The following is a 20,775-nucleotide window of genomic DNA, read 5'->3' as shown; positions in this document are numbered from 1 at the left end:
CTGTCCGTCTGTCAATCTGGGACTGGGCTCAGGGTCCTGGGCAGTCGACCCTGCTGTCTGGTGGGTGGAACCGAGGCCCTTCGGACCTGCTTTAAATGGCCTTCCCCCAACCTCTGCAAACCCACAGTGGGAAGGAAAATAAACTGAGGCCTGCTGGGTTCCCACCCCTCCCCCCACCAGCCTGGCAGGGAGCCGGGGGGCTGGGTCTGTGGGTGTGTGGGCCTTGGGGACTGGGAAAGGCAAGTCTGGAAACAGGGACTCAGGGGCACGATGCCTGGAGGCTCTGAGGGGGCTCCTTTCTAGGTCTGGGGCACATCCATCCCTCCGTTTAGCAAAATCAGACAATTCCAGCCACGCCTCTCGGGTTTCAGCCTGAGCATTGCAACTTTTTTTTTTTTTAATGTTTTTATTTGTTTTCGAGAGAGAGAGAGAGAGAGAGAGAGAGCATGGGTGGGGTAGGGGCAGAGAGAGACACACACACACGCATGCAGAATCCGAAGCAGGCTCCAGGCTCCGAGCTGCCAGCACAGAGCCCGACGCGGGGCTCAGACTCGTGAACCGTTGAGATCATGACCTGAGCCCAAGTCAGACGCTTCACGGACTGAGCCACCCAGGCGCCCCAGCATTGCAACTTTCTGGCTGTGCAACCTCTGTGAAGTCCCTTCACCCCTCTGGGGGCTCAGCGTCCTCTTTGGTTCCGGGGATGTATATAATATGTTATTAACTCTCCCTACCTGGTGGGGCTATTCTGAGGACTCAAAGGAGATAATTTGCGCAAGCAGCTTACAATAGAGGCTGATACACAGTAGAACCATGAGTAAACTATGATTAACTTCATTATAGCTGTTTTTCCTTTAGCACCTATTAAAGGCCAGGCGTGATTCCCAGCCCTGGGGACTCGGGGTGGGGGGTGGGGGGGCAAGACAGAAATGGGTTCTCGCTGTGGATGTGACACTGCAGTGCAGAAAACAGGCAGTACAAGATAAGACGATGTCAGGGTCTGAAGTGTTAGGTTATTTAAATAGCATGTGCCTATTTAAGTCAGGGCGGGGACTTCTGCCCCCCAGGGTGGTCAGAGAAGGCCTCCCCGAGGAGGTGACATTTTTGCAGAGCCCCGAGGTGGTGCTGGAGGCGATGGGAACAGCCCGGTGGGGGGTGGAGGCTGGAGGGCTGGAAGCACATGAAGAGGGTGGGAGCCGTGTCCCAGGCTTTGGAGCCCCGGGGACGCCTGGGTGGGGGGCCGGGCCGGGCCCTGGCACCCCCGTAGCCCCCATTTCGCACCCAGGCGAGGAGCTGCCGGCGCAGGGGCCGTGAGAAGCCGCACGGCCGGTCCTTCCCGCGCCCCGCGGGGCTGCGAAGTGCGATGGGGCGCGCTCGCCCTCTGGCGGCGGCTCTCGGGACTGCGCGGCAGCCGCGCCCAGGGCATCTGCCTCCTGGACGCCCCACCTGGAGGTGCGAGGGTGCTTCGCCCACACCCCGCTGCATCCGAGCTCCTGGGCGACCCCAGCCCGCCCCCTCGAAGTCCTCTAGACCCAGCTGATGCCCAGTGCTAACGCCCCAAACTTTGGAGCCCGTTGAGCCCCTCGCTTTCTCTGATTGCACCCGCCCCCCCCCATCTGCTATGACGGCAAATCCCGTCTGCTCCAGAATCTACCTAGAATCCGTCCACTTCTCACTCCTCTCTCGCCCCCCGCCCAGACACGGCCCCTGTTATTTCCCCGCTTGAACCAGTACGGCCCCTCCACCCTGGGTTGGTGCTCGAGCTCCCAGCACCTCTCCGCAAAGTCTGTTCCCCCCACAGCAGCCAGGAGGCGCCGGTGAGCACTTCGGTCCGGGCACTTCTCTTTGCTCAGAACCTTCCAGGGCTCGCACCTCGCTCGGGTGACAGCCAAAGTCCTCACTGCAGCCCACAGGTGTCGCCCGTCTGCTCCTATCACCACCACCCCTTCCTCCTCTTTCCCACCCTCTCCCCCTTTCTCCCTCCCTCCAGCCCCTCCAACTGCCCCCCCCCCCCCCCCCCGGCCTCCTTCGCTCTTCTCCAGACTCAGCAGGCATAATCCCATAATACTACACAGTGGTAGAGGGCTAAGGAACCTCTTTTTTTTTTACACGGAAGGATATCCAAGAAAATTAAGTTTACAGGTTCTTTTAAATGTTTATTTTGAGAGACAGCGTGCACAAGCTGGAGAGGTGCAGAGAGAGACACAGAGAATCCCAGGCAGGCTCCCCACTGTCAGCACGGAGCCCCACACAGGGCTCAAACTCAGGAACTGTGAGATCACGACCTGATCCGAAATCATGAGTGGGTTGCTTAATGGAGTGAACCACCCAGGCGCCCCCAAGAAAGTTGAATTTAAAAAAATATCCGGGGGGCGCCTGGGTGGCGCAGTCGGTTAAGCGTCCGACTTCAGCCAGGTCACGATCTCGCGGTCCGGGAGTTCGAGCCCCACGTCGGGCTCTGGGCTGATGGCTCAGAGCCTGGAGCCTGTTTCCGATTCTGTGTCTCCCTCTCTCTCTGCCCCTCCCCCGTTCATGCTCTGTCTCTCTCTGTCCCAAAAATAAATAAAAACGTTGAAAAAAAAATTAAAAAAAAAAATATCCGGATGTCTATTACATGCTGACCTTTTGGAGGAGGAGAGTAAGAATTTACAAGCTGGGGGTGGGGGTGGCTTAGTTGGCTAAGCGACAAACTCTTGATTTCAGCTCAGGTCATGATCTCATGGTTCGTGAGATCAAGTTCTGCCTGGAGCTCTGTGCTGACAGCACAGAGCCTGCTTGGGGTTCTCTCTCTCTCTCTCTCTCTCTCTCTCCCCACCCCTCTCATGCGCTCACACACTCTCTCAAAATAAATAAATGAACTTAAAAAAAATTTTTTGAAAAGAATTTACAAGCTATAGTTTACTGTACTTGCATTAAAAAATTTTTTAATGCATGTTAATTTTTGAAAGAGCATGAGCAGGGGAGGGGCAGAGAGAGAGAGAGAGAGAGAGAGAGAATCTGAAGCAGGTTCCAGGCTCTGAGCTGCCAACACAGAGCCCGACATAGGACTCGAACTCACGAGCTGTGAGATCATGACCTGAGCCGAAGTCAGATGCCCAACCGACTGAGCCACCCAGGGGCCCTAATGACCTCATTTGAATTACTTTCTTAGAGATCTTACTTCTAAATATGGTCACATTCTGAGGCACTGGCAGGTGGCACTTTGACATGTGAATCTCGGGGGGACATGACTCAGTCCAACAAGGACTGATACATGTTACAATATGGATGTGCCTCAAAAACCTGCAAATGAAGAATCCAGACACAAATTGTCACAAACGGCTCCATTTATATGAAATGTCCAGAATTAGGCAAATCCAGAGAGACAGAAAGGAGTTTACTGGTTGCCAGGAACTGATGGGAGGGGGGACTGGGGAGTGACTGTTCATGGGTATGGAGTTTCCTTCTGGGGCGATGGGAATGCTCTAGAACTAGATAGCGGTACTGGTTGCTCGATATTGTGAATGTACTAAATGCCACTGGAGAGTTCACTGCACATGATTGATTGTATGCTGTGTAAATTTTAATTTAAATGTAAATTAAAATTTCAACTTAAGACCTGCCCTCAGGGGGCGCCTGGGTGGCTCAGTCGGTTGAGCGTCCGACTTTGGCTCAGGGCATGATCACGTGGTTCGTGTGTTCCAGCCCCGCGTCCGGCTCTGTGCTGACAGCTCGGAGCCTGGAGCCTGTTTCGGATCCTGTGTCTCCCTCTCTCTGCTCCTGTCTGTCTGTCTGTCTGTCTCTCAAAAATAAGTAAAGCTTATTTTTTTTTTTTTTATTTAAGACCTACCCTCAGAAGCCTTACCCCTTCTTTCCTCCTTGCTCCTTCCCCCCCATCCCACCCTCCCTCCCTCCGGCCTGTGCCATTTGGCCGCTGCTGTGTGCAAAGCCCTGGCCAGCAGTGGGGGTGGGGAAGCTAGTTTGTCGTCAAAGTGCCTGCTCTTAACTTCTAAGCTGATGTTTCCCAGAGTGGATCCGAAACCTCCTGACCTGGTAGGAAACTGCTGTTCAGAAATCCTGCACCATTGTGGGGACTTCCTTCCTCTTTCACCGTTGTAGTTATTTGTGCGTCTCACCCACAAGACTGTGAGCTTGTCTTTGACTTTGAGGTCAAAGACCAGTTATACTTCATTACCTGTCTCTTCAAAGGTTCAGGAAGTAGAGAAGATGACCACTGAGTTAAACCTGCATGACAAGAAAGAGCCCACCATATAAAGATCTTGGGAGACAGTTCTAGGCATAGAAACAACAGAGGTGATGCAAAGGCCCTGAGGCCAGTGCGGGTCTGGGACCATGTGGCCCCTTCTGCCACCTAATGGGTCTTCCTGCTTCTCCATGTTGCTCCACTCATTGTCTTTTCTTCTCAGCAGCCAGAGGAGAACTATAAATCATATCCATCTCTTCTCAGCTCAAAGACTTCCCATGGCTCCCCATTGCCCTTGGAATAAACCATATTCCTCACCATGGCCTATAATGCCCGCAGGGCTGGCCCTTGCCTATCACTCTTCACTGCACCTCCTTCCCCAACCCCCTTCGTTCACTGGACCTCAACCGCAGTAGCCATATGTCCCTCGGCAAATCCAGGGGAAAGACTTGGATTTCTTGGGCACTTCAGGGAAACCTCCTCGTGGGCACAGGGGAACACAGATAGGGAGGCTCACTGCAGGATTATTTCTGCAGTCAAGAAAAATTGGAAACAAACGTCCATCAAAAGAGCCTGCTGTAATAATTATAGTTTATTCCTACCATGAACGATATGGAGCACAGATTTTTTTTTAACTTTTTTTTTTTTTTTAACCACTACGCTCAGTAAGAAATATACTTCAAGCCGCCTGGGTGGCTCAGTCAGTTAAGCGCCTGACTGTCGACTTTGGCTCAGGTCATGATCTCACAGTTTGTGAGCTTGAGCCCCCTGTCGGGCTATTCACTGACAGCACAAAGCCTGCTTGGGATTCTCTCTCTCTCTCTGCCTCTCCCTGACTCACGCACACTCTCTCAAAATAAGTAAACAGTAAAAAAAAAAAAATTGGGGCGCCTGGGTGGGTCAGTCAGTTAAGCGTCAGACTTCGGCTCAGGTCATGATCTCACAGTCCGTGAGTTCAAGCCCCGCGTCGGGCTCTGTGCTGACAGCTTGGAGCCTGAAGCCTGCTTCAGATTCTGTCTCCCTCTCTCTGACCCTCCCCCATTCATGCTCTTTCTCTGCCTTAAAAATAAAAATAAACATTAAAAAAAATTTTTTTTTAAATAAGACACATGCTTTATACTGTGAACCAGAAGCAGATTATATTTTCCAAAGAGACCTCAACGATATGCCCCATCCTCTGTGCTTTACATACAATCTTTTGTATGTGACCTTGAAAATCGTTTGATTGCATGACAAATTTCTTTGATCCCTCCCCTTGAACCGAGGGGTTTCAAACCCAGACTTTGTGACTGGCTCCACCAATAGAATCAAACAGGAATGATGTCATGTGACTTCTTTTTTTTTTAAATTTTTTTAACATTTATTTTTGAGAGAGAGAGAGAGAGACAGAGACAGAGCATGAGTGGGGGAGGGACAGAGAGAGAGACGGAGACACAGAACCTGAAGCAGGCTCCGGGCTCCGATCCGTCAGCCCAGAGCCTGACGCGGGGCTCGAACTCACGAACCGAGAGATCATGACCTGCTCCAAAGTTGGATGCCTAACTGACTGAGCCACCCAGGCGCCCCATGTCATGTGATTTCTGAAACTCAGTCATAAAAATGCCACGCACTTCGGCCTTGTTCACTTGGGACCCAGCTACTATGTTGTGAAGCGGCCCAAATTGGCTCACACGGAGAAACCGCTATGCAGACGATACTCCGCCCAACAGCCCAGCTGAGACTTCAGCTGGCGTCAATAATGAGCCATGAATGAAGGAAGATGCCTGCCGAAGATTCTGGAGGCTAGGCATCAGGTCATTCAACTTCAAATTCTCCCCAGCGAGGGCCGCAGAAAGCATGGAACAGAGACAAGCCCTCCCCACTGGGCTCCACCCAAATTCCTGATCTATAACACTCTTTGAGCATAATCAAAATGGCGGTTTGGGGCCGGGTTTGTTAGCAGCGATCACGACTGGAACATTAGTCTATCCATATACGTGTATGTGGCAGAAAGTTTTCTTTTACCAGAGGATACTTACCCTTACTACATGTGATACAATCTGGTATTTTTATTCTACTCTTTTTTTTTTTTTTCTATTAAAAATAACCACTCGAGGGGCGCCTGGGTGGCGCAGTCGGTTAAGCGCCCGACTTCAGCTCAGGTCACGATCTCTCGGTCTGTGAGTTCGAGCCCCGCGTCGGGCTCTGGGCTGATGGCTCGGAGCCTGGAGCCTGCTTCCGATTCTGTGTCTCCCTCTCTCTCTGTCCCTCCCCCGTTCATGCTCGGTCTCTCTCTGTCTCAAAAATAAATAAACGTTAAAAAAAATTAAAAAAAAAAATAACCACTTTACATTCATGTTCATGGGAACGTTATTCACAGCAGTCATAAGGTGGAAGCAGCCCAAGGGTACGTCGATGGACGAATGAACAGACCAAACGCGGTAAACACATACTCCGGGATATTATTCGGTCTTAAAAAGGAAGGAAATTCTAACACATGCTACAATGGGGACGTTGTTGAGGACATTAGGCTCCGTAAAATAAACCAGCCACAAAAGGACAAATATAACATGATTCTACTTCTATGAAATCCCTGGAGTTGTCAGATTCATAAGAGACAGAAATAGAATGGTGGGTGCCGAGGCTGGGGGAGGGAGGAATGAGGAGTTAGTATTTAACGGGGACAGTTTCTGTTTTGCAAGGTGACCAATTCCAGGGATGGATGGCGATAAGGGTTGCCCAACCATGTGAATATGCTTGGAGACACTGAATAGTACACTTTGTTACTTTTTCAAAGTAATCTCTGCACCCAACACGGAGCTCGAACTCACAACCGGGAGATGAAGAGTTGCATGCTCCACCAACTGAGCTAGCCAAGCCCCCCTAAATAGGACACTTTTTGATGGGGCGCCTGGGTGGCTCAGTCGGTTAAGCATTTGCCTTTGGCTCAGGTCATGATCTCACGGTTCGTGGGTTCGAACCCTGAGCTGAACTCTGTGCTGACAGCTCAGAGCCTGGAGCCTCCTTCAGGTTCTGCGTCTCTGTCTCTCTCTGCCCCTCCCCCACTCGCGCTCTGTCTCTCTCTCTCTCTCTCTCAAAAAAACCCGAATAAACATTTTTTAAACATTAAAAAAATAAAGTGATGATGATGGGGTGCGTGGGTGGCTCAGTCGGTTGGGTCCCTGACTTTGGCTCAGGTCATGATCTCATGGTTCGTGAGATCAAGCCCCACCTCGGGCTCTTGGCCGACCCCTCGGAGCTGTCAGCAATCCCGGTTGCTTGGGATCCTCTCTCTCCCGCTCTCTCTGCCCCTCCCTTGCGCACGGTCTCTAAATAAATAAATAAAAATTTAAATAAGTAAATAAGTAAATAAAAGATCTGAAGCGATCCAGTCAAATGTTAATATCTGTTGAGTCTGGGTGATGACGCATGTGACTGTACTCATCTGTCCCCGTGAAATAATTCGTTAACACCGTAAGTGACAATGCATAAAGCGAGGCTCTAGGATACATTAGAAACTGACACAAGTTGGGGAAGCAGCTCAGGGGAGTGGAGGATGGGAGACAGGTGGGCGTAAGACTGCTCACTGCAATCGTTTTTGTTGCTTGTATTTTTGTTTTTTCACTTGCAAAATATAATAAATCTACAGGAAAGCATGCAAGCCACACATACACAGCTTAAAAAATACTTATAACTCAGGCGTCACTGTAGCCAAGAAAGAACCCTGAATCCAGTCTATCTGGAGAAAAGCAAACAGAACAGGACTGCCCAGCCCAATGACCTGTCACGAAGCGGCCCCCTCCCCTTCCCACCCTGCCACGTGACCCACCAGATGCCTACCCGTCCCCGCCAGAGGTATCCCACCTGGACTTCCAGAATGATTGCTGCTGCCTTGCTTTCATCAGTCACCCCTCAAGGTGCGCATCCCTAATGACACCACTGGTTCTCCGCATTCCACAAAAAGGATGACTTGTGAAACCTCGCACAAGGAAAAACAGCCCCTTGTGAAAAGGAATCACGTGGGTCCTGCTTGTTACAAATGATGTCCCTGGGAATCACTCGCGTTGCTGTGGGCGGCTGTAATCTCTGCGCTTGCATTCCTGTGTAGTATTCTGTTGGTTGAAACATCAAAACCTAGGTCTCCGTTCTGCTGTGAATGGACTCAGGCACCCGCTGTTTCCGGTTTGGGATTGATATATACACGGCGCTGTTGCGAGCTAGGGTTCTTCTCCAGGCTTCCTAGTTCACTGCGCAAACTGCGATTCATGTGTGTGATAAAATACACGTAACGTAAAATATACCATTTTAATCATTTTCAAGCGTCGTGTCCAGTGCTATAAAGCACATTGACATTGTTGTGCAACCACTGCCACTCTCCGGCTCCAGAATTTTTTCCTCTTCTCAAATAGAAACTCCGTCCCCCTTAAACACTAACTAACGCCCATTCTTTGTCCTGCCAACCATTCTGCTTTCCGTCTCTACGGATTTGGTTCCCCCAAAGGACCTCATATAAGTGGAATCACACAATATATGTTCTTTTGTGACTGGCTTATTTCACTCAGTATAATGTCTTCCAGATTTACCCATGTTCTTCATCCCATTTCCTTCCTTTCGAAGACTGAAATCCTGTTTTTAAAAAGTAGTGTTGGGGCACCTAGGTGGTTCAGTCGGTGGAGCATCCGACTTCGGCTCAGGTCATGCTGTTGCACTTAACGAGTTCAAGCCCCGCGTCAGGCTCTGTGCTGACAGCTCGGAGCCTGGAGCCTGCTTTGGATTCTGTGTCTCCTGCTTTTTCTGCCCCTCCCCTGCTTGTGCTCTCTCTCAAAACTCAACAAACATTAAAAAAAAACTTTGTGTAAGTAGTATTTCATTTCTGCACCTTGATGAACCAATTTAAACATTTTTTAAATATGAAAAATTAAATTAAAAGGCATAAAGTAACAAAATATTTACAATAAAATTTAAGATTGAATTTCTACATAAATGTCTTAAATAACCATAGAACTTTAAATAAGTGTTTTAAATAGAAATTTAAACATTTTAAACAATTGTCTAGGTAAGGTTTTACATAATTCTTTAAAATAAAAATCTTGAGGGCACCTGGGTGACTCAGTCAGTTAAGCATCGGACTTCGGCTCAGGTCACAACCTCACAGTTACCGCGTTGCGTTTGAGCCCTGCACTGGGCTCTGTGCTGACAGCTCAGGGCCTGGAGCCTGCTTTGGATTCTGTGTTTCCCCCTCTCTCTGCCCCTCCCCTGTTCACCTTCCCCGCTCACACTCTCTCTCTCTCTCTCTCTCTCTCTCTCTCAAAAATAAATAATCATAGGGGCGCCTGGGTGGCGCAGTCGGTTAAGCGTCCGACTTCAGCCAGGTCACGATCTCGCGGTCCGTGAGTTCGAGCCCCGCGTCGGGCGCTGGGCTGATGGCTCAGAGCCTGGAGCCTGTTTCCGATTCTGTGTGTGTCTCCCTCTCTCTCTGCCCCTCTCCCGTTCATGCTCTGTCTCTCTCTGTCCCAAAAATAAATAAATGTTGAAAAAAAAATTCAAAAATAAATAATCATTAAAAAATAAATAAATAAAAATCCTGAAATAGTCAAAATCAAATTTAAAGCATAAAATGAAGCATAACAAATATTTAATGTTATGAACAATATTTTAAGTATTTAAGATGAAATTTAAACATTTTAACGCATACCTTAGATTCTAAATATTTAAAATATAAAGTAATATGTAGTTTAAACTTCACATGGAAGTCATATTTAAGTTTTTAAACATTTCATATTTACATTGTAAAATGAAAAATCAAATGCTACTTTAAGAATATAAAATGAAAATATAATGCGATTTTAATAAATAACTGGTAAAAAAAAAAAATTCTAAACTATACTTGAAGACGGATAAAAAACTTTTACCCCCTCCTCTCCCCAGCCGGGAGCTGGGGCCACGGGGACTCCCCCTCGCCCCGCCCAGCCCGTCTCCGGACCTCGCGCGCAGGCAGTGTTGTGGCCAGCCCGGCCGGCCCGCGAGGACCCCGCGCAGCCAAGATGGCGGCGTCCGTGCGGCGGGCGCGCAGCCTGCTAGGGCCGGCGACGACCCTGGCCCGGGGCTGCCGGGACTACCGGGCGCCGCCGCCCCCACGCCGCTCGCCAGGGCCCTGGTGGCCGGACCCGGACGACCCACTGACCCCACGCTGGCAGCTAGGGCCGCGCTACGCGGCCAAGCAGTTCGCGCGGCACGGCGCCGCCTCCGGGGTGGCCGCCGGTTCGCTGTGGCCCTCGCGGGAGCAGCTCCGCGAGCTGGAGGCCGAGGAGCGCGAATGGTGCCCGAGCCTGGCGGCCATGCAGGAGTCGCTGCGGGTGCAGCGGCTGGCGGAGGAGCAGAAGCGTCAGGCCAGGTGTGTGCGGTGGGGTGGGTGCGGGGCTGCGGGCTGTGTCCTCTGCGGCCGGGCGGATGAACTGTTGTGCACGGTGCTTAACTCTATCCAGCGTCCATCGCAGGGGGGGTTGCGTGCTGTATGTAGATTTACCTGTATGCTCACCTAGCTACAAAACAGATTTTTGAGTTACAATTCGTTTAGCCACTCATCAAATCTTTACTGAGGGCCTCCTGTGTAAGGCCTTGTCCCAGGTGCCGGGCACAGAGCAGAGAACAAAACAAGATAATTTCAGGTGGGGGCAGAGAACCATGAGGAAGAGAGATAAAATTGAGTTAAAAGTGTGCCCTGGAGAGCGACTTTGGCTTGCAAGACCTCGAACCTCGGGCTCTGAGGACTTGATACTTAGAGACTTGAGTGGCCAGACATAGCCGTGGGGAGATCTTCGGGAGAGTGTTACTGGTACTGGGAACAGCTGGTGCAAAGGCCCTGAGGTAGGAATATGCTTTAAGAACTGCCAGGAGGTCAGTGTGACTGGGGAAGAGTGGGAGGTGATGGGGCCTGCAGTCAAGGGCAGAGGTCAGACTTGGAGACCACTCTGAAGAAGACTTGAAGAATGCAAGACCAGGGGCATCAGGACGGTACCACTTCCCAGAGGGAGTGGGCAGGCAAGTTGGAGGAGCAGGCCAGGCATGTTCCTGGTTTTCACTGTTCTTGTCCTCACAATAGCTCTTAAGAGGAAGAGGGGATCACCTTCATTTTAGAGATGAGAAACCGAAGCTTGGAAATTGGAATCACTTGTTCAGTCACCCACGCATTGAACAGTGGATCTAGAATGTGAATCCCAGGCTCTACCCCATCCCAGCGGGATAACCCTGCCATCAGGCTTCAGATCTTTCACCTTCACGTCTCTAATCTTTAAAATGGGGCTGTGCCGCTTAACCAGCTGAGCCACCAGGCGCCCATGTCATTATTTTTCACCTCTGATAATATTCTTGACACTGAAATCTACTTAATCTGGTATTAATATAGCCACCTTGGGTTTCTTAAAAAACAAACAAATAAAATAAAATGGGGCCGTGCCTCACAACTACTCATAGGATCGGAGGGAAAGGTCCAGGCCATTTCTTGCCTTTACAACTGGGCCTGGCATACAGCAGGTGCTCAAGTGATGTCTGTAGGAGGAAAGCGCTGTGGGAATGGCCATACGGTGTGTGGCTCTGGGACGGCTCAGTAGACAGCTCAGTGAAATGCTCAGTTGACTCTGGGTCTCCTCCTGGGGGTTCTGGGGATCTGGCTCTCTTGTGCTCAAGTTAGTTCCTCTCTCCTGCCCGTTACTTCAGTTGTCAAGGATTTTTCCTGACACTTTTCACGACCTCCGAGTCTTCCCAGTTTTTCATCTCCGCGGGGAAGTCAATGTGGGCAGACTAGGGGGTGGGCTGTGGGTAGACGGGTGCTCCTTTTCTGGCTGGGCGTCGCTGTTCTCACCGCCCCGCCCTCCGCTGCAGGGAGCAGCTCATTGCCGAGTGCATGGCCAAGATGCCACAGATGATTGAGAGCTGGCGGCGGCAGCAGCAGGAGCGCAGGGAGAAGGAGCGGGCGGACAAGGAGCGGCGGGCCCAACTGCAGGCTGAGGCCCAGGAGCGCCTGGGCTACCACGTGGACCCGAGGAGCGCCCGCTTCCAGGAGCTGCTGCAGGACCTGGAGAAGCAGCAGCGCAAACGCCTCAAGGAGGAGAAACAAAGACAGAAGAAGGAGGCACGAGCTGCTGCGCTGGCCGCTGCCACAGCCGAAGACCCAGCAACCTCCGTGGCACCCGGTTCCTGACTGGTCTTCTCCCAATAAAACCTGCCGCCTGATGGCCCCACCCCTGATTTTGTCCTCCTCTCTCATCAGGCCCCCTCCTGGGCCCCCTGGTTCCTTCCCAACACCTGGGGCCAGGGAATCCCCCACCTTTCCTGGCTCTGCTCACTCGGGGACTCTGGGCCCTGCTAGCTCAGGCTTCAGGGGGAGAAAGAGAGACGCAGTGGGGAAATAATGGAGGAGCAGATGGCAGAGGAGAAGAAGGCTTCTGTTTACCAACATTAATCTCCAGTAATTAGCCAATTACTAAGGGGGGAAGTGTAGCCAAAACAGACTGTGGTGCTGATGGGGGGGGGGGGGGGGCAGGGAGAAGCAGCCCTTCCAAGGCTAAATTGGGGCTGGGGCCCACTGCCTGGGAACGAGCTGGCCTCAAAGGAGGGTGTGGAGACGGGGAGCCCCAGTCTGCAGAGGCTGACAGACCACTGCCCCTTCCTGGCACCGCTGTGTCAACTGTGCCCAACCGGCCCCCAGACCCAGATGAGCCAGAGTAGGAAGCCCCAGTAGGCACACACCACAGGACTAGCGTTTAAAACTTTATTTGCTTCAAAACCTTTATCAGAGACACGTTCTGTCCTGGGGTGGGGGTGGCCTCGACCTCCGAAGCAGCTCTGATGTTACCCCCTCCCCAGGCAGGACAAGCCAGGCCTCCTCCTCCTCCTCCCCAGCAAAGGGATGCAGGCCAGAGGCCAAGGCCAGACTAGGGAAGGGATCCTTAGGCCTCCCGAGGTGCTCACCCGAGATGGAAAGGTTGGGCTACTCCTATGGAGGATCAAAGTTTGGGGCTCCAGCTTCCCCTCACCCTGGAAGAAGGCGGGCGGGGGGGAGGTCTCAGGGGCTCTTTGGGGGAGGGGGAAGCAGGCAGCCGCCTCTCCATCTGGCCGCAGAGAGCTGGGACAGAGGCCAAGAGGGGCCCATCTGTCGCCTCCAGTCCTGCCAGTTTCTTGGAGCAGGCAGGGCTGGGGCGGGGGATCAGGGACAGCTGTCTGGCCTGGGTCTTCTCAGGCCAAGATGGGAATAGGAGCCACTTTGGGAGGGTGGGAAGTTGGTTTGTTTTTTTTTTTTAAGATTTTTGATTTTTTTTCCACTTCTTAAATAAACATGAATATATATATATTTTTTTCTTTTATAAAACTTTTTGGAGCTGGGGGGGTGGGGAGGTGGGGGGGGGGGTGGCCTGGCCTCCCTGCATCACTCGTCCTCAAAGTTCTGACTCAGGAGGAAGTTGGCTGCCAAGTTCTCGTTCTTTTCACAAGCGAAGTAGGCCTGGATCACCAGGCTCTCTGGGAAGCCCAGGGCCTTCAACTGTGGGAAGATGGGCAGGTATGAGCAGGGGGGGAGGGCCTGGCCCACCAGGGAAGTCACCCCTCGGCCAGGCCTCTTACCCTCTCTATAGCTTCCTTCTCCTGTGGCGTCACCTGGATGTAGTTCATCTGCGGAGCCTCCTCACCTATGGCGCCCACCTCACCCTCCACGTCCGAGATGTCTGCCAGCTCCCCGGGGGGCTCGTTCAGCATCTGGATGAACTGCTCCTGGTGCCGACTGATTTGCTGTGTGAGACGGAGAAAACGAGACTGTGACTCCTAGCCCTTGATGCCTTCCTCCCCAGGTCCTTAGCCCTTTTTCATTCATTCAGCATATATTTAAAGGGTGCCTGTTCTGGCCAAAGAGCAACATAATGGTGGATATAGGCCCCATCCTGGTGGAGCTGATGTTCCAGGGTAGGAAGATAGACCACGAACAAGCAGACGAGTGGATAACGACTTATAATGTAAACAGTGGCCCCAGCATTCAGTAGGGTAAACGTTGGGCTAGCAAAAAAACACTGCCTGCCAGGAAAGGGAGCTCTGTGATCTGTAGGATGGGAAGGGAACTTTCCTCCAGATAGAACAATTAAGCGCAAAGGCCTGGAGGTAGAAATGTACTTGGCAAATCCCAGAAACAGAAGTCCCATGCGGCACGAACAGAGTAAAAGAACAAAAAGGGGACAAAACAAAAGATGAGATCGGAGAGGAAGGTGCAGGGACCAGACCTGTGTTCTTCTGCTTTCTAGTATGAGGAAACACCACAGTGATGGTTAAATAGCGAAAGATGTGCTCCATATACTTCTTAAAAACATTAACTCACCCAGGTGTTAGAGTTCTACAACTCTATTTACGTGTGACAACTTTGTTTGTTTGTTTGTTTGTTTATTTCTGGGAGACAGACACAGAACGTGAGCGGGGGAGGGGCAGAAAGAGAGGCAGACAATCTGAAGCAGGCTCCAGGCTGTGAGCTGTCAGCACAGAGCGTGAGGTGGGGCTCGAACCCACAAACCATGAGATCATGACCTGAGCTGAAGGCGGACGCTTAACCAACTGAGACACCCAGGCGCCCCTATGTGTGACAGTTTTTAATTTCAAGGTAAAGAGTGCTTTTTTAGGAATCTGGCTCCTGGTGCAGCATGGACCATGGGGCGGTGCAGAAGCCAAGGCCTGGGTGGTAGCTGCCAGAAACCAGGTGGGAGATGAGGTGGCAGCCACAGAGGTTGGGAGAAGGGCTGGGCTGAGTGAGATGTTCTGGCAAGACAGGTGATGGATGACCCCAGCAAGCCCCCAGGGCCTGAGGCTCAAGCAACCCCAGGCTGGTCCTTGCAGGGAAGGGGAGGCATGAGAAGAGGGTCTGCTCTGAAGTCTTAGACCTCTAGAAAGCACTTTCAGGGGTGCCTGGATTGCTCTCAGTCAGTTAAGCATCTGACTTCCGCTCAGGTCATGATCTCGTGGTTTGTGAGTTCGAGCACTGTGCTGGGCTCTGTGCTGACAGCTCGGAGCCTGGAGCCTGCTTCCGATTCTGTGTCTTCCTCTCTCTCCCCCCCCCCCCCCCAACCCCTGCCCCAAAATAAACACTAAAGAAAATTTTAGAAGGAACGTAACATTTGGAGGTCCAGATTGGTCACGTCGATTTGAGGGGCATCACTGCCCAAGACGATATGCAGGAAGGACTAAATAAAGACAACAGAGGTGTGCAGCCTGTGCCCTACAACATCTGGGGAAAGTAAAAAGGAGGAGCCAGGACAAGAGACCGAGTGAGAAGTGGAGAAGCAGCAGACGACAGGTCTTAAACCAAGACAGGGAGGCCTTCACAGAGGATCCAGAAAACCCTGTCACACCCAGGGGCCACTGCCCGTGTGCACAGGAACCTTCGAGGGCTGGATGGAGCCTCGTTGAGCACAGTGGTCCCAGAGCCAACTGGGACACAGTGGTTCTGGGCAGTGCCACGCAACCCAGTGGGCGCTTATGATGCACCAACTGTATGGAAGCCAGACACAAAGGACCCAGAGGCTGGAGGCAGACACACACCACACCAGCTGCCAGACTACTCCAAACTTCTGGCATCTGCCTCCATTACAGAGGAGGACAACAGCACTTACACCTCACAGGACGTTTGGGAAAATTACATGAAACCAAGCAGGGCATCATACTGCCTGGAGCATCAGGGGGCATCAGACATGCTTTCCAAACAGAGACTCCCACGTGCCAGGCCAGGCCAGGCTAGCTTTCTGGGGCCGTGACACCCGCACGGGGAGTGGAGGTGGTGCCTGCCCTGGCTCCCTCCACCCCCAGGGCCGCACCTGCAAAAGCTGAGGATTCTCCTGGCCCAGCTGCTGGAGCAGGGCGGGCAGTAGTGCCGGGTTCTGCTGAATCACCTGCCGCATGTTCTGGAACTGGGGCTGGTCCCGCAGGAACTCCAGGGGGTTCTCTCCTGCCGGCAGGAGGAAGGTGTGTAGTCAGACGCCATGCTGGACTCCCAGAAGCTCGGGAGCGGGGGAGTCAGATGCCTTGACACACACCCCACATGCACATCTCCCAACCCGCTCACCTCCTTCCGTGGCTGGCTGCTCCGACACCTGGCTCTCCTGGACAGAACCATGTTCTGGCTCGGGGCTCCCAGGAATTCCCTGTCAGGGGTCCTATTTAGTTCTAATGCGCAGATTGCCCGCTGCCTCCCTCCTGCACGCATGGCCCTGGCAGAGGTCAGGTGAGGCCTCGGCCCTGCCCTCCCCAGGCCCACCCCACCCGCTCATGCCCAAGCTCCTGCAGGATGCCTTTCCTGGCTGGAACCACAACCCAAAAGCTTCTGAGGGCAGGTTTTGCCTCTCTCACCACCCGTTAAGGTATTTAAGCCCGAGTACTCCCTTGAGGCCTCCCCAGGAGGCAGCAGCCCCACCTCACCGTGAGTAGATACTCCACGGCTCGGTGGGGGTTGTTGTAGCTGGCTCTTAGGGCGGCCACGACCCGCTCCCGCTCATAGCCCATGGACATGATCTCTGTCAGCATCGTCTCATACTCAGAGCCAGTCACTGTGGAAGGAGCAGCAAGGCCTGGGTCACCAAGGAAAGGAAAGGGCAGCTCCCAGGCCCTCCCACACCCACACAAGGCCCAGCTGCCGGCTGGGGCACCCAACTGCTGCTGGCCTGGGGACCACCCACCCACCTAGCGTGGATGCCGCGTCTTCCTCTCGCCCGCTGCTACCTGAAGAGGGAACAGAGCTGCAAATTCAAGAGAGAGAAATCGGACCCTGACTTCCGGTGCTTGCCCTCCCCCAGATAGATATGTGGGAACATGTATGAGGGCGTTGGAATGTACTGGGAGGACAGGGCCCAAGTTGGGGCTGCTGCTCCCTTGCCTTACCCTGACACAGACTCCGGGGATGTCGTGGGGACTGATTCCTCTGACGGGCTCTTGTCCTCTCTGGCAGTAGGTGAGGGCTGGGACATGCCTGAGGCAGGGGCCGGAGGGAAGGATGTGGAGGACTCCGGGGCAGCAGTGGGTGAGGCCTCTGGGGGAACTGAAGTGCCTGGGCTAGTTTTGGCCTGTGACACCCAGAAAAAGGAGCAGGCATCAATATCCCTATCTAGCCCCAACATCCCATCCTGTCTCTGCCCCGCCCTATTCATAGCTAATCTCTCTGGGGCACACAGGCTCTTTACCAACTCCCCAGCTAATTCACCCACCCCCCACCCCCAACCAGCACACTTCACCCACCTTGGTCACCATGACGACTACAAAGTTCTTCTCGTCGATGCGATAGTCCCTGATGGGGACGTCATCACTCAGGATTTTGCCAGCATAGATGAGCTTCTGTCCGGCCACGGGGAAAGCATCACGACCCTTCTCAGCTTCTATCTTCTCCTTTAGAACCTTCACCTGGAAGGAAGGGCACACTCATTGCAAACCTCAAGATTCTTTCTTTTCTGCTGGGGGCAGGGGGAAGCGGAGGGAAAGACACCACAAGCTTCGATGGCACAGAGGCTAAGCTTCATAGTCAAGAACACCAGATTCGAATTTGTTTGCTCATCCCACCATGCAACGGAGCAGTTCCTCAACACTTATGACATGCCGGGCGCTGTTCTAGGTACTGAGCACACGGCAAGGAACAAAACTCATCCGAAGTCCCTGCTTCCGTGGAGATAACGCTAATGTGAGAAGAGGGAAACAAAACAAACGTAACTTCAAAAGATGTAAAGTATGCTAACCATAGAAGGAAAAAGAAATAAGATTCTTCACGGCACGCTGACGACAGCGCTCAGTTTTTCCAAAAACGCCTTATATACATACTACATATGCACATCACTTATAAGACCTCATCGCTGCATAAAACAGGTATCGTTAGCCTTATTCTATATTTGAGGAAACACAGACACAGAGGAAAAATTAAGTAGCTTGCCCAAAGTCAAACCGTTGGGCTAGTCAAAAACTGAGTGCTTCTTCCTCTTCTAAAAAAAGTGTACTTCGATGTCTCCTTCATGAGCTAGTCGTGCAAAAAGTACCAAACAGAGTTTAGACACTCAATATATTTCTTAGGTCCTAAGTCTCTTTTCAACTAAAAATGCAGCATAATGTTTACACCACGGGCTCTCACCCGAGGCAAAACCAAATTTCAATCTCCATTCCGCTATTACCGGCTCTTCTAATGGTGACAAAGTTCTCTAATTCCTAAATTTCCACATCTGTAAAACGTGGTGGATAAGTCAAGAGTGCTCAAATGACAAGCCTGTTTTGCAGATTTAGTTAGATTAACACTAAAACGCTCAGCGGCTGGTAAAGAACAAACCACCAACCAACAAACACAGATCACTGAAAGTCAAATGGTTTATCGTTTTCATCGTCACTGCCGTCACTACTTGGAATCTCCTGGTCACTACTCCCAAATTCGGCCACCAACGTCCCCAGGAAACGCCTGCAAAGCTACGAACTCGGAGCTCCCGTCCGGAAGAGCGTGGCCTGTCCCGGAATCGGAGCCAGCGGCTCCAGCGACCCGCGAGGGCACTGACATTGGAGACGGGGCCTGATGGGTGCCCCGGGGGGTGGGGCCTCGTCCAGAGACCGGCCCACAAACGCCATCAGCACGAGTCGCTGGGGGCTGGGCCGAGAACCAGAGGGAGGCTCGGGAGCCAGGCGAGTAGGGAGGGGTGGGCAGGGCCCTGCCCGCGCCGTCCACCCCGCCCCTTCAGTCGGGAGCCCGTCCTCCCCACCCCCACCCACCCCCGGCACCCGTCGTTCCCGCCCCCGGGCTCCGGTCCAGCTCCCACCGTCTCGTCAGGCTCCATGCGGATTTTGAAGGTCTGCTGCTGCAGCGTTTTGAGTGTGATGGTGACGGCCATGGCAGGGCCCGAGCGACGCGGCGGCCCCGGGATCCTCACACAACATGCAACTCACGCCGCCGCCATCTTAGCGCCCAGCCGCGCCGCGAGCCGACCGCTTCCGGGGCAGGCGGTGCGCGCGCCGACCACCAGAGCACGTGACCTGCGCGCGCCCCCTTAGCCTTGGTAGGCATGCGCAAGAGAGAGCCCTTTGGCCAGGCATGCGCAGACTACAGTCTGCGCCTGGGGTCGGGGCGAGCCGCTTCTCAGTCAGCACGCATAACGTCACGTGGTTTCCTGCGAGTGACGCCATGCCCGTTAGCGGTGACGTCATACAGCCACAAAATGGCTCCGACGACCCCACTTTCGTGCTCCTATGAGTTTGTTGATTACATTGAACAGTTTTTCATGTACTTCTGGATATTTATATCTCTTCCATAAAAACTTCATTTTTGTCTTCCAAATGAGTTTTATTCTGGTCTGGCCACCCTCACAGGAACCCTTACTCAGGGCTGGAAAAAATACTCCAAAGGTCACCAACAATTAAATAAAAATTCGAGAAACCACATTTGGCTGCGGAAACAGGAACGACTGGCATTTTGTGACCTCATTCGTTACTGAGGGAGAGTTGGATTTTGGGAATGAACCTACAGTACTAGCTCCTGGGTGCCCCATCTCTCTCTTGCTCCTTCCCTGGCCACTTTGTTCACCCCAGTATCCCCAGTCTGACCCAATTATTTAAGTAAACTTTCACCTTTCGAGGCCTCCCTACACTGAATACAGAATCTCTCCACCAACTTTTCCTGGATACATCAATTCTAGAGGCCTCCCAGAGGGGTGGGGCTGGACCACAGAACACAGTAGGGTAAAGCATGGTGAACCATCCAATGAATATGGACTTGAAGGATTGCTTAGCCTAAGCTGAATATGGTGTTTTGTGGGACTGGTTGGAAGCAAGGTTGGGCTTATCTCCCAGTTACTAGGTGGCCTTCCCATCCTGCATCATTTCCTGCCTCCAAACCTGCTCTTTAGTTTCCAAGCACTCAACCCAAGCGCAGCACCAGGCAGTTACCAGATACCTCACGCATTGCTCAACTGTAACAAGGTCCTGCTGTTTTTCTCCTCTACGGCACACCAAGCCTAGATGTTTCCACCACAGGCCAAGCTGTTGAGGACTTCTTGCCTCTCCCCTGCAACAAGGGACATGAGCTCCAGCCTACTTACAGGACTTCAGCGACAGCCTCGTGGTCCCCAACAAGAGATGGGCCTAGGAGAGCCTCAGAGGCCTAGACTTCGTTGACCTGTCATCTGTACCATCCCCCCCGTGGGACCATCTCTTTCCAAGAATTTAAAGACCACCAGCAAAGTATTTACCACCCTTGAACCTATATTCATGATTATAAAAGGAATAGCTTTTAACACCAGCTGAGACTTTTACAACGTGGTTAAGGGGCTCCTGGGTGGCTCAGTTGGTTATGCACCCGATGGCTCAGGTCATGATCTTGCAGTTTAGGAGTTCGAGCCCTGCGTAGGGCTCTGTGCTGACGGCTGAGCCTGGAACCTGTTTTGGATTCTTTGTCTCCCTCTCTCTCTGTGCTGCCCCACCCCCCTCACTCATGCTCGCTCTCTCAAAAATAAACATTAAAGTGTTTTTTGTTTTTTTTTTTAAGTATATATGGATGAGGGTCCAATGGATGGCATGAAATGGTGCTAAGGTGTGGGTTCATAGCCCTGCTCTACCTCTTACTAAATTCTGGC

The 20,775-nt window shown here is 52.4% G+C and overlaps 2 protein-coding genes across 2 annotated transcripts; one reads left to right on the top strand and one right to left on the bottom strand.

The window, feature by feature from the left end:
* The first annotated feature begins 10,169 nt into the window (after positions 1 to 10,169).
* On the top strand, positions 10,170 to 12,409 carry GADD45GIP1 (GADD45G interacting protein 1). Its single transcript, XM_047850173.1, has 2 exons — positions 10,170 to 10,556; positions 12,044 to 12,409. The coding sequence occupies exons 1-2, from the start codon at positions 10,207 to 10,209 to the stop codon at positions 12,360 to 12,362; spliced, it is 669 nt and encodes a 222-aa protein (XP_047706129.1). The 5' UTR covers positions 10,170 to 10,206; the 3' UTR covers positions 12,363 to 12,409.
* Positions 12,410 to 12,918: 509 nt separating this feature from the next.
* On the bottom strand, positions 12,919 to 19,150 carry RAD23A (RAD23 homolog A, nucleotide excision repair protein). The gene is made up of 9 exons (XM_047850172.1): positions 18,967 to 19,150; positions 17,420 to 17,581; positions 17,066 to 17,247; positions 16,868 to 16,923; positions 16,607 to 16,734; positions 16,254 to 16,332; positions 16,006 to 16,136; positions 13,781 to 13,945; positions 12,919 to 13,700 (listed from the first exon to the last, which is right to left on the bottom strand). The coding sequence occupies exons 1-9, from the start codon at positions 19,036 to 19,038 to the stop codon at positions 13,587 to 13,589; spliced, it is 1,089 nt and encodes a 362-aa protein (XP_047706128.1). The 5' UTR covers positions 19,039 to 19,150; the 3' UTR covers positions 12,919 to 13,586.
* Between the last annotated feature and the right edge of the window lie 1,625 nt (positions 19,151 to 20,775).

Source organism: Prionailurus viverrinus, chromosome A2 (genome assembly GCF_022837055.1).
Source record: "Prionailurus viverrinus isolate Anna chromosome A2, UM_Priviv_1.0, whole genome shotgun sequence".
Classification (NCBI taxonomy): Eukaryota; Metazoa; Chordata; class Mammalia; order Carnivora; family Felidae; genus Prionailurus; species Prionailurus viverrinus.
The sequence above is the reverse complement of the archived record's forward strand: the minus strand, read 5'-3'. Positions and strand labels throughout refer to the sequence as shown.

Bases quoted from the DNA above. Each gene is read 5' to 3' on its own strand.
- RAD23A (XM_047850172.1), bottom strand. From the start codon at position 19,038: ATGGCCGTCACCATCACACTCAAAACGCTGCAGCAGCAGACCTTCAAA. The intron at 16,333-16,606 runs GTGAGGTGGGGC...GACCCCTGACAG, and splicing joins CCGTGGAGTATCTACTCACG to GGAATTCCTGGGAGCCCCGA. The intron at 13,701-13,780 runs GTAAGAGGCCTG...ATCTTCCCACAG, and splicing joins AGAAGGAAGCTATAGAGAGG to TTGAAGGCCCTGGGCTTCCC.
- GADD45GIP1 (XM_047850173.1), top strand. From the start codon at position 10,207: ATGGCGGCGTCCGTGCGGCGGGCGCGCAGCCTGCTAGGGCCGGCGACG. The intron at 10,557-12,043 runs GTGTGTGCGGTG...CCTCCGCTGCAG, and splicing joins GAGCAGAAGCGTCAGGCCAG to GGAGCAGCTCATTGCCGAGT.